The 12,318-nt window shown below is 40.6% G+C and overlaps 1 protein-coding gene across 10 annotated transcripts in view; it reads right to left on the bottom strand.

The window, feature by feature from the left end:
- LOC123976835 (POU domain, class 2, transcription factor 2) overlaps positions 1 to 12,318 on the bottom strand; it is a 99,906-nt gene that overhangs the window by 28,075 nt on the left and 59,513 nt on the right. For 7 of the 10 annotated variants that reach the window (XR_006826434.1, XR_006826435.1, XM_046059194.1 and 4 more), the window contains 14 exons: positions 11,553 to 11,618; positions 11,316 to 11,344; positions 10,800 to 10,856; positions 9,253 to 9,372; positions 7,921 to 8,187; positions 7,586 to 7,700; positions 7,217 to 7,308; positions 5,865 to 6,125; positions 5,634 to 5,775; positions 5,001 to 5,149; positions 3,803 to 4,000; positions 3,609 to 3,660; positions 2,858 to 3,005; positions 1,086 to 1,159 (listed from right to left, as the gene is read on the bottom strand). Coding sequence is in view for 8 of the 10 variants with exons in the window: in XM_046059194.1 (XP_045915150.1) it covers positions 1,086 to 1,159; positions 2,858 to 3,005; positions 3,609 to 3,660; positions 3,803 to 4,000; positions 5,001 to 5,149; positions 5,634 to 5,775; positions 5,865 to 6,125; positions 7,217 to 7,308; positions 7,586 to 7,700; positions 7,921 to 8,187; positions 9,253 to 9,372; positions 10,800 to 10,856; positions 11,316 to 11,344; positions 11,553 to 11,618 (1,770 nt within the window). In the remaining 2 variants the exon portion in view is untranslated. The remainder of the gene's footprint in view (positions 1 to 1,085; positions 1,160 to 2,857; positions 3,006 to 3,608; positions 3,661 to 3,802; positions 4,001 to 5,000; positions 5,150 to 5,633; positions 5,776 to 5,864; positions 6,126 to 7,216; positions 7,309 to 7,585; positions 7,701 to 7,920; positions 8,188 to 9,252; positions 9,373 to 10,799; positions 10,857 to 11,315; positions 11,345 to 11,552; positions 11,619 to 12,318) is intronic. The other 3 variants (XM_046059201.1, XM_046059200.1, XM_046059195.1) reach the window with 2 other exon arrangements.

Raw genomic sequence — 12,318 nt, 5'->3', positions numbered from 1 at the left:
GAAAATGAACACTTTCTAAGTGATCCTGTCAGTCAAGCATCTGTTGACTGTCACACAGAACCAAGTACCGCCACATAAAAAAAATGATTTAATAAATTTAAACTCAACAGTAGGTGGCATACTGTTCATAGAAAAACAATTAAATAGGTTTATTTTAGAAGACATGTTTCAAGGCTGTAGCATCATTATATTATACTGCAATGAGAATCACGCCAACTCTGAAAAGCATCTCATGCTAAATTACTGCAGCAAACATGGCAAAATAACCTATCACTCAGAACTCCACTGCAACAGAGTGACACCTGCAGACTTTTGAATTCCAGTGTAATAGTCAACACCTTTATCCATTACAGCACCATAAGTGTAAACATTCATAGCGTGTGTCCCCGGAGGGATTCAAACCAGAAATCCTTTCACGTCAACACTTCATTTCAACCCCCTCTTTTCACCGAAGCTCCTCTTTCATTTCTCCTTCAGCCTATAACTCTATCAGAGCCGACAGTGCCAGGGCTGCAGTTTCCATAACAGACTGTATCCTTCTCATCAACACATGGCCTGGAGGAGGCCGGCTTTGAATGACGCCGAAAACAGCGGTAGAAAAGGGGGGGGCGGTCTGAATCGACGCTATAGGGAGATGGGCCACATGACGGACTCAAAGCTGAGCTCAACGAACCTTATTTGTGATGCTTAATTGATTTGGCAGCAGATCATCTCTTTCAAAAAGGGGAATTTTGAGTGGAAACTAGTTATTTAGCCAACAGGCCAAGATATTGAGAGGGAGGGGATTGTGCCTGTTCAACTGTTTACTGTAAGCTGACCTAAGCTTTGCCATAAGGGGCTCTTGTCACTTTGTGATAATAGCAGACCATTGTATGGGAATGAAATTGAATCTTTCACCATACTGAGCGATTCAAAAAGTTTGTGCTGAAGAGGAGGACTGTGGCTGCAAGGAAATTCATTCTGGACAGAATGGATGAAGGGTGAAATGGGAAGTGGTCTTTAGAAATGGAGACTCATGAAGACTCGCTGAGCTGGAGGGGACAGTCTGCATGCACAGACACACACATACACTCATGCACACACACCTTGCATGGTAGCCAGGGGATTGCTGCCAATGAGGGCCTGGTTCATCCCTGTGCTTACTCCCATCATTGTGTTCCTGAAATGTGGATGATGCGCACACACACACACACACACACACACGAACATTCACACATGTAGAGAAACAGTTGCCAGGTTAAGTGATATAAACCGTACTAATCAGTGATGTAAACCTGAAGACTTAAGTCTCTTGTATATTTTTCCCTATGTGTGAGAAAATGCAGAATCACAATCAAACTGGTTTGTCAGCAGTCAGAGATACCTTCAACAATGGAATACAATATATTTCTCTGCAACATGCAGCTATGTATCAGGTAATGTCAAGTTAAACATGTTTTCATTACAGGTTGTTGAGTTTTATGAGGTTTCACTCATTTAAACAGGGAGCCTGACACAGTAAACAGTATTGTAGCTTGTTGCTAGGGCTGGGCAATCAAACAATAATATGATAATTATTGCAATATAATTTTCCTCAATAACAATATAATAAATGTTCAATATATTGTAAATAAATGTTTGATTGAATTCATTTGAATCATGGACAAATTAGCACTTAATTTTTCTATTAAAACATTTATTTTGTGGAGAAAAGGGGACTGAAAAAAGATTTACCAATCATATTTGTTGAAAAAGATTTTTATCATAATCTTTTTGAATGTTCTACCTCAGATTTGTGAAGTGATCCACTGTTTGGCATCAAGTGTTTGTCACGTTCTGACCATAAAGAAAACTTTAAACCACATAAGTAACCATCTGGTTTCTTCAATTTTCACTCAGGAGCAAAAATCAGCCTTTATACTTGAAAGAAATAATGATTTGACATATATCGTGATAATTATCGATATCAAATGATATGAAATGTTTTATCGTGATAACATTTTTGGCCTTATCGCCCAGCCCTACTTGTTTCATATTTGTATTTTCATACAGAAGAGTAAAGTAGACTTTTCCAAAGAATTGGTCTTTCATTTTATAATGTTTTCTTATCAAATCTAGGGCCCCAACTAATGATTCATTTCATTATTGATTCATCTGTTGATTGTTTTTTTTCCCCAATTAATAGTTTAGTTTATTAATTAATAACATAAGGTGATGTTTTCAAATGTATGGCTTTACTCGATCAACAGCTCAAAACCCAAATATATTTATTTCCCAAGGATACAAAGTGGTGGCTCAGCGGTTAGCACTATTGCCGCACAGCAAGAAGGTTCAATTCCTGGCTGGGGTTTGCATGTTCTCCTGGTGTTTGTGTGGGTTTCCTAAACATGTATGTTGAGGTTCAAGTTTAGGTTCGAGTCAGTGCCCTTGACCAAGACACTGGCTTAAATCTGCCATTGGTCCCCGGGCGCTGCACAGTGGCTGCCCACTGCTCCTAATTAAAATGGATTAAATGCAGAGAACAAATTTCGTAAAACGTGGTACAGTGTATTATTTTATATGTAACAATAAAGATTTATATTGATTGATGATTTAATTTGAAAACAAAGAAAAGCAGAAAATTCTCTGATTTGAGACACTGGAAGTAGAGTGTTTGAAACAAACATTGTTGATGTTTGTTTGGTCGACTTTTCTGCTGATCCACTAATTGTTTCTGCTCCACTTCCACTCATCATGTTACTCCAGTGACCAAAGCAAATGATCAAAAGTAAATACTTTGAACTGTAGTTTGAAATGTTGAGACTGTCTTAGATGAAAACGGCACTGCAGATTAGATACCCACCGTGTTTTGTATTTTTACCACGACATAAGCACTTACCCAGTGTTGAGCCCGTGGGCCCCAAGACTGGGAGGGGCGGGGCTGGCTGTGCTATGAGGGGGCGGGGTCACAGCAGAAGAGGTGGAGCCTACTGCAGCTGAGCTTACTGGAGTCATGGGACAGGATGCTGAAGGTGACGAACTGGCGGCTGAGGGGAAGAGAAGAAGAGGGATATTGATGTCATGTAAAGGGCCTGTTGTCACTGTACGGATGAGTTACAGCGTTATTACTAAATAAACACTTTGGTGACACAGTTCTTCATCAACAGTCAGGATCCTGAACTTTTTGAGCGTCTTCTTTAACTCCGACTACAGACTGGAGAGGGAAGTTTGCGACTGGAAAGTATTAGCCTTGGCTCAACGGGCCAATAAATTTCCAGCTGTGTTTGTTACCTGTCAGGCTATCTGTCATATCTGTGAAGCCTGGGATAGCTCACAGTGTAGCCAAGGTCTATAAATCATGAGGACGAGTTATGACTCATGGAGGTAAACAGCTCAAGATGGGACCCGTGTTTCCATGTTGTTGTCAACAAAACATCATTGTTTTCTACTTCAATCTTTCTCTCACAGAAATCATTTTTTAGTCTCCGACAATACAGAAGTATCAACTTCTTCCAAATAATATCAAGACCAGTTTAATCTTCTTGTGATCGACCTTAGGGTTCCAAAAACACAATTGAGAAACACTGCTCTAACATTTAATTATTTATTGATGAGACTCTACACAGGCACAAACAGTAATTACAGCTGACCTGTTGCTGTGCTGAGGCTGGTGGTGACCTGGGACAGGCCCTGACTCGATATCTGGAGAGGGAGAGAGGAAAAAGGAAATCGGGAAATATTTCCATCCATCTGTGAAACAAATATCAGGCCAACTTCTGAAATTATATAAGAAAGTGGTAGAGTAAGAGTAGTAACAGGCTAGTGGATTCACGGTGGACTGTACCATGTGCGGGCTGTAGCAGGAGGCTTTATGTGACACAACAGGCGAGGTTTGGCTGGGTAGGGGAGGGGTTGTGCTGCTGGAGGGGTTGATGCGTTTCTCTTTCTGCCTGCGGTTGCAGAACCAAACACGAATCACCTCCTTCTCCATGTTGAGCTGCTCCGCCATGAGCAGGATCTCCTCCGAGGTAGGCTTCTGGTTCTGAGGAGGAAAACACCAGACTGGTGAGTAAATAGATGGATAAGCAAATCCTGAAAAGTAGGTATCTGTCAGAAAATGAGTGATCATGCTTGCTTAACCCTTAAATGCATACCCTTGGTCTTTAGCAATGCGGGACTATATTACACCTGCCTAAATGATTCATTTCAGTCAATTAAGCACTCCACTCACTTGTATTCCTCAAACTATTTGTTTTAACAATATTCTGGTGTTAAACTGTCGAAAATTATAATTGTCCCTAAAATATTTATATGGGGTATGTAAAAGTATTAAATGTTTTTCACTGTGAGCTGGTTGCAAGTGATAGCAAGTGGTTTTCCTGGCCACATTTCCAACTTGTGAATCAAGAAGATCTCACAAGCAACACACTTTTCTTGGAAAATCATCAGCTGATGTGGCTGTGGCTGAAATGAAAGGAAGAGGTGCCTGAACTTCCAAGAGCTCATGGATGCTCTAAAAGTCTCTGGTTTGTCCACAAACAGAACCCGCTTCAGCTGATGAACTCCCACAGAAACAATGCCACATCTGTCCTTCTACGCTCAACCGCAAATCACTGGAGCGGTGCAAACCAGAGGTATGTAGGAATTTTTAAAAAAACACCCATGAATTTAAGCATTAATAAAAAGAAGACAGTTATCTAAAATAGATAAAACAGAGAAACCGTTCATAATGAAAACTATTCAATCAAAGAAAGTTCTTACAGCAAGCATTTAAACGCTAAAAACTACTTGTTATGGCACTTAAGTTCCCCTTCACTTGAAAGCACTTTAATTCTCGCTCCAAAAGTTCACATTTGTTTTCATTATCACATTTATTCTTTCCACAAAATTAAAGCTGAGACTCTATTTTAAAATCTGCTAATTTTGTACAATTGACATCAATAATATCATACCTTCCACTTTTTGTGTTTTATGTTCATGTGTCAGGCTCTCTCTGCAGACTGACAGATACAGTTTACTTGGTAAATAAGCCAATCTCCTACCGTGTGGAAGTTGCGCTCTAAAGCCACTCGCACGTTGGTCTCGATGCTGGTGCGTTTCTTCCTACGTCGGCCGGGTAGACCCTCAATGCCCAACATGGGGGAGGAGATAGAAGACGGGCTGGGAAGCATGCTGTCTACTGCCATGGTTTCTGTCAAAAATAGAGAGATAGAGAGAGGTAGAAAGACGAAGAATAAAAAAGAGACAGAGACATTAAGACATGCAGGCCAACAGATAGGAAAACACAGCAAAAAGCAAGCAGTGAAGACTAGAATGGTTTGTTAGTGCAGAGTGATAGCTCTTAGGGCTATCACAGTTTTTTGCACTTCTCTCTTAGAGTGATGGCTTTTATTATTTAAAAAAAATGACATTAAACATTTTAAACTTAATGTTACTGTTACTGATACACATACTGTTAAGTACTCATCTAAAATAGACAAAATGTTACATACATGTCTCTGTTATGGAAACATAATGCAATTTTTAAAAAGCTTGGTCATTTCTAAAACTTTAAAGTCCGGCAATTTGTTTGCAGGGAACAAACTTCTTGATGTTTTTTTGAAAAATCTCAGGCTAGTTTCAGATGCAGTGGATGACAAACATGTGTCCACGGTCAACCAGTTTCAGATGTTTACCTGCATCACCCAGCCATTTCTCGAGCAGTGGTTTCAGCTTGCACATGTTCTTAAAGCTCAGGTTGAGTGCTTCAAATCGGGAAATGGTGGTCTGGCTGAAGTCGTTGCCATAAAGCTTTCCCATAGCCACGCCGACGTCTCCCTGACAAGAGACAGTTAAACAGTGTCAGAAATGGAGTTGAGACTCACACACAGACTACTGTCCACCTTCCTCCTATCAACGTCTTTTACCTGGGTGAATCCCAGCTTGATGCGTCGTTGTTTGAAGGTGCGGGCAAACTGCTCCAGCTCCTCCAGGTCGCTGGGCTCTTCCCCCAAGTGACCCCCGTGACCTCCAGGAGTCAGGCCGGAAGCCATCGAGGAAGCCATAGCACTGCTGGATGCAGAGGTGACTCCTACAGACGTCACAACACCAACGCCACTGCTGCCGGTGGCAACTATAGAGCCGCTGCTGCTGCTTCCACCGACTACAACATCACTGCTCTTCTCCCTCTGTAATGTCAGGAAGACAGATAATTAAATAAACAAAACACACACGTGTGCTTTATTCAAATAGCCTTAAACAATATTTATGTGCACAGGTTGACATGTGAGGCCCAAGAAATTAAATCAATCCTTAAACCTGTAAGTGTTTTTTATTATTAAAAAACCTGTAAGTGTTTTTTAAATTATTACAGAGCCGTCAAAGTTTTAAAGAACATTCCTTGAAAAAAATAAGTTTCACTTGAAATAAACTGGTTAGTGAATACATATGAGGCAATCAGCTAGGAAATATGCATAAAAAACAATAATTTCACCCTGGGTGCCTTGACAAATTATACAGATTTGACAGACATCATGCACAAAAAACATTCCCATCTTTTCTTCTAAACAAATACTATGAATTTAATGAGTTTGGAAATAGAGTTTAACCTCAGCCTGCCACCAGGTCAGCTGACACACATGGCGCATCAAAGCAGGAATTTGACCCTGCGACCTCTGGGAGTATCAACTAATTGACCAGACATCATGCATGATATCTGCTGCTACACGCCTCATTTACATTCATCGTCTCTGTGCATAAAATACACAAACAAGCAGGGAACACCTGCCGTTGGGTTTGACACGACTTCATCACAGTTTAATGGAAAATCTATAACAGCCCTTGGATGTGTGAGTATGCATTCATGCATTATGTTAAAGAAGATAAAGGCTGAGGACACAAGGTGAGCTGTTTGACTTGCGTGTGAATATATCAAGATTCAAGATCCTCACTGGACTCTGAACTGCCTCTTTTATGAAAAGAGTCTTCTATGGAATATATTTTATTTTAAGCAGCTGCCCTCAGATTTTTTCCTTTGGCTAATAGGCTGCTTAAGATAAACACAACTCCAAGGAAAATTAAGTATGTTTTAAATTCTGCAGGTGCTTTACAGCAGATGATGGTTGATAGCGGTCAACGTCAGTCTGACGAACACCATGGTGTAGTGATTCAATATCTATTTGGTTTGCATGGAAAAACAAGCCCCACTTGTTGTGTAGTTTAGTTCTGTAGTTTTACAAGGTCTCTCTCTCTTTCTTTCTCACACGGAGAGATTTTCTACCTGTGCTTGGAGTCCCAGGCGAGGTGGGGTTGTCAGTAGTCCCCCTGGGCTTTGCTGAGGTAGCTGGATCAGATTTTGTGTTGAGAGCAAACCTGTGAAATGAAGAGCAACCAATTAGCAAACCAAACAATCAATTGACTATCCAATCACAATATAAAATTATTTAACTAATAAAGCAATTAGTTAAGGAAAGAAAATTCTGAAATGCTTCACCAAGAAAGTGATATATGGCTCTTAAATGTTTTATGTTTTACTTTTACTGAAGTCTTGGTGGCTTTACTTCTTGAGAATAACAGTTCTGCGGTTGAAAGTGTGAATTTTATGTTAATTTAAGAACTGAAGACCAGAAGTTTCCCATGTTGACCTCACCCTGCTGCGGCTGCTGGGCTTGTGCTGGCTGAGAAAGGAGGAACTGGGCAGGAGACTGGAGATGATGACCAGGCATCAAAACCAGCTGCTGGAGCTGTAACAGCTGCTGGATGTCCTGCAACAAAAACACAAACGTGTTTCAATGCAGCACAAATAAACTAGACTTAAAGGTAATTGTTGCTGCACAGTGACAATCGAACAAAAAAGTCTCAGACTCAACTCAGAAATAACATGCTTTACTTTATGTAAACCCAATTTCTCAATCAGTCATCTAACATAAAAGTATTTCAGTATAAAAGGTACATACTGTTCATTAATGCATTGGCTGATCATACCTGGGCTGTGAGCTGGATTGGCTGCGTCAGGGCCAGATGTGGAGGCGGTGCTTGTTGCTCCTGTTTGGTTGGCTGTTGCTGCTGCTGGGATTGTGATTGGTTCTGCTGCTGTTGCTGCTGCTGTTGCTGGTTGGCTTGATGCTGCGCGGCGGCGTGGGCAGCGTGAGCGGCGTGGGCAGCGTTTGATTGCTGAACGGCGGCTGCCAGGAGCTGAGCCTGAGCCTGTTGGAGGAGGAGCTGCTGCTGAGCCGGGAGGAGAGCGGCAAGCTGGGGGAGAGGAGGAGGAGAAGGAGGAGAAGGAGGAAGTGGAGGAGGAAAAAGAATGGGGCAATGAGGAGAGAGAGAAATGAGAAGAGCGATGGCAAATAAGATGATGTAAACAGGCAGAAAGCAGGGGAAAGGGGATGAAAGAAGAAGTGAAGGACGAGTCGAAGTTTGACAGAATAAAAGGATGAGAGAATAATCATGTAAAGGAAGAATAAAGTGAATAGAAAAGTGGAGACAAGTCAGGAGAGAGAACAATGAGCAGTGTCAGCTAAGCATTCCAGGAAGAGAGGTGTAGGTGAATCTGTTAGCAGACAGTAAAGGAACGCCAGAGCAAGACAAGCAAGAAAAGCCATCCACTTAACTAAAAGAACAGTTTAGGCATTTCACTTGACTGTAAATGCTGTACGCTGAAGGATCTTGCAACATGTCGTGCAAGTATTCTCTTGTCCTTCAGGCCAGGTATGCACTTACACTGAATATTTTCCTGTGCATAACAGTCACAACATTACTTAACATTTTGAACTAAATAAAGGCATGCTGACACGAACAAGTGTTTGGAGCTGCTTATTTTATTTATTGAGTATTTAACTCTGAAGTTTGGTTCATTTTACCAGGTGAGAGCAATGCAATATTGTTGATACAAACTAAATGAAATGAGCAGCCATGCAATTAGACAAAGACGTGGACCTCTTAGAGCCAGCAGTTCATCATTGTTGAAATCCTAAAGCACTAAAATGAGCTGTGGGCAAACAGAAAGCTGTGCTTAGCTAAAATTACAAGTGAGTCTGGGAATGTTTTGACAGGTCCTCAAAGCTGTCTGTCAAATAAACTCACTTGCAATTGAGTGGAGTTAACTCTTTGAACTTAATTTTAGATGAAAGAAAGTGCCTTGTGCTATATTTACAAAGCAGCTTTCATTTAAAGTCCAGAAATTATTAAAATAATATAAAAATATTTACACACAGAAAAAATTAACTGAGGGGAAAGGCACTTTTTAAAAACCAGCTAGACTTCTGACGTCATTTCTGAACACAATTTACTATGTGTGTATGTGTTTTGTCTCACCCCTGCTAGCTGACTGCCAGCCAGCATCAGCTGTGTGTGGTGGTGTTGTTGCTGTTGTTGGGAGGGAGGTGCAGGAGGAGCAGCAGTATGGGTCATCTCAGAGCTGTCCTCACTCTTTCTCTTAAGTAGATCACAAAGGCAAACTTTCTGTTAGCGAGTTTCTATTTTTTCACTGCATTTATCCAAGGTAGGTTTTTTTTTGAGCAACATGCTCTATCACATTCACACAGTAACACACACACATACACACACATGTTTGTTTCTCTATCATCTCACTGATGTAACGCATGCCCTAGCCCCTTACCATAACCTTAACCATCACAACTACAGGCCTAACCTTATCCTTTAACCCAACCCCAACCTAAAGTTAATGTAACCTAAACCTTAAAACCAAGTCTTAACCCTCTAAAAGCAGTCTATACCTGTGGGGACCTCAATCTTGGTCCCCATGGTGACTCAAGTGCCCATCAGTTAGTGTGTATTTAGGTGCTCGTTCCCCACCGGGCTAAAATAAACACACACTCAGATCTCTAAGTAAAGCCTGTCGTTAACTGACAATCTCACTTTCTAGATTGTGGTTTTACAGTTGTTCAACCCCAGCCTAAAGGCTTTCAAGAATGTGGAAGCACGAGAAGACAAACCAGATTGTGCAGGTGAAAAGAAAAAAGACAAAGATAGTTCATTAGCATACATTCATCTGATGTTTGACTCCGACTTGAACTTGAGCCTTTAATTCTGCGAACGCCTGATTCACAGGATGAAGTGTTTACCAGTCATCTGTCCAGAAGGATGAGTCAATCGTCCTCGCTTTCATGGTGTCAGAAACATTCCAAAGCTGCTGACCTCTGACCTCTAGCTGCTGTTGCCTGCTCACAGCCGTCATTACCAATCCATCACCGCTACACTGTGCTGAATCTTTGAGTCTATCACTCATCATCACCTTATTCACATCCGTTTTTCTTTCTGCCGTTTCACTCGGGGCTCTTTGCTTCTCAGTAAAGTTGGTGCGGGCAAAGACGATGAAACATGATTTGCATTTTCAGTGGAGCCTACGGGCTCTGAAGCCATAAAACACAGCGCAGATGTATTTATGCCTTCACACTCACACACATCCACATACAGTACATGTTCACACAAGCACATAATCTGATCTGTATCAATATGCACTGTTCCATCAGATACACTTAAATGGTTGTATTATGAAATCCGTATCCTGTCACAAAAAAATTATAGCTACATACAGTTTGTCAGGCAATATGTGAAACACATAAATCAGCAGAATTATAAGCAAATAATTTAAGATGACTACAGGAAAGGGGTTTTAAGGAAAGGATTTATGGATATATAAATACAGTAATTCTCATCACTCACATAAAGGTTTGACTTTCCACAGGTGTATGGTATTGAAGCTGCTGACAGCCAATACTTACAATATTTATGAGAAGTTATTAGCTGGGATCGATCAGAAACACACACACACACACACACACACACACACACACACACACACACACACACTCACACAATACATGTCTGAACTGGCTCACCTTGGTGCCAGTTGGTGTGGGAGAGAGGCTAAAGGGGCTTGTTTTCATTGGCTGGACCTGTAGCAAAACATTCAAGTGGGAAAAAAAAACAAAACACAAACATTCACGACATCAATATCATCCGATGACAGATTCTGATGAAACACTACCCTGAAATCTGTGTCAACATGCTCCCAGTGAATCACAGTTACAGTGAAGAGGGGTAAGACAGGGGTGGAGTTTAAATGCAATGACTTTTTTTAAACATCAACAACAGGCGGAAGAACACATCAAGTCACCAACACCACACAAATTGTTGAGTTAATTTTGTTTAAAAAACAGTTCATTTGCTTAGTATAACATAAAAGAGTTTACCCAAAACACTGCTACTGTATAGGAAGGGCTCTATCAAGCAGCAGCTACCTCATTACAGGGTTGATTTTTATAGTGATGTTCACAATCATTTTCTGCATTGTATTAATTTACAGTCAATGACTATAGCTAAACAGTAAACGTCCGTAAAAGTAAAAAACCAACCTGGTCATCAGGGCTGTTTCTGTCAGAGTCTGCAACAAAGAGGGAACATTTATTAGACAGTGTGTGTGTGGGGGTTCTATAAATTTCACATTTCCATGACTTAAAGGATGCAACTTTCACTCAAAAACAGGATTGATTTCCGTTTATCTCAAAATGTTCACATCATTAAAATATGATGATTGTTTAAATAAAATGTAATTATTATTCATACCATGAAATATGTATGTGTGTGTTTACCTGAACTGTCCCCTGGATAGTCAGCCCCAGGCTTCTCCTCCTCTGCTGCTTTAGACATCCTGATATCTGCAAGAAACACAGACACACATCAGAAAGTCATGGAAAATACATAGAGGTATATAAGACTATGCTGCAGAGGTTGTTGGTTGGCGCTGAAGGGAAAAAACACACACTCAACAATCAACGTCCAGGGGCCCTTAAAACATCTGACCATCACACTGTATGTCACAATAATGTGGACATGTTGTGACAAACACACTAATGTCGATAAATCTGACAATATCGGGAGGTGAGACAGACAGAATGACACCTTGTCTCTCTGTATTGTAAAATAAAAGAATGCTGCATAATATGCAGTATGAATATTTCAGATGGAAATTGTGGTTGATTTGCACTAATCCATTTAAGCCCAGTAACTCTGCCTCTAATCAGCCACCTGTTTACTGGTTTCCACTTTCACATTATTTATTTATTCACCATTCTCTATTTCAGTGCTGTTCATACTATGTCATATTGTATATACTGTATACCAATACACCTACCTCAGGTCATAAGGTCATAGGTCTTGTTTATTTTTTCCAGCATCCTCTGCACTATGCTCCATCACACTGTGTACATGTGTACATGTATGCATGTATGTGTATGTGTACCTGTATATCATATCCACCTTCAACATGTACATAATGAGAATAGTTTACTCTTGCAGCCTTTGCACTCTGATCACTGCACTATTTGTCAATATGTCTATATTGTTTTGTTCATAGTG

Source organism: Micropterus dolomieu, linkage group LG09 (assembly GCF_021292245.1).
Source record: "Micropterus dolomieu isolate WLL.071019.BEF.003 ecotype Adirondacks linkage group LG09, ASM2129224v1, whole genome shotgun sequence".
In the NCBI taxonomy this organism is placed as follows: Eukaryota; Metazoa; Chordata; class Actinopteri; order Centrarchiformes; family Centrarchidae; genus Micropterus; species Micropterus dolomieu.
Note: the sequence above shows the minus strand (reverse complement) of the source record. Positions and strands in the feature narration are given on the sequence as shown.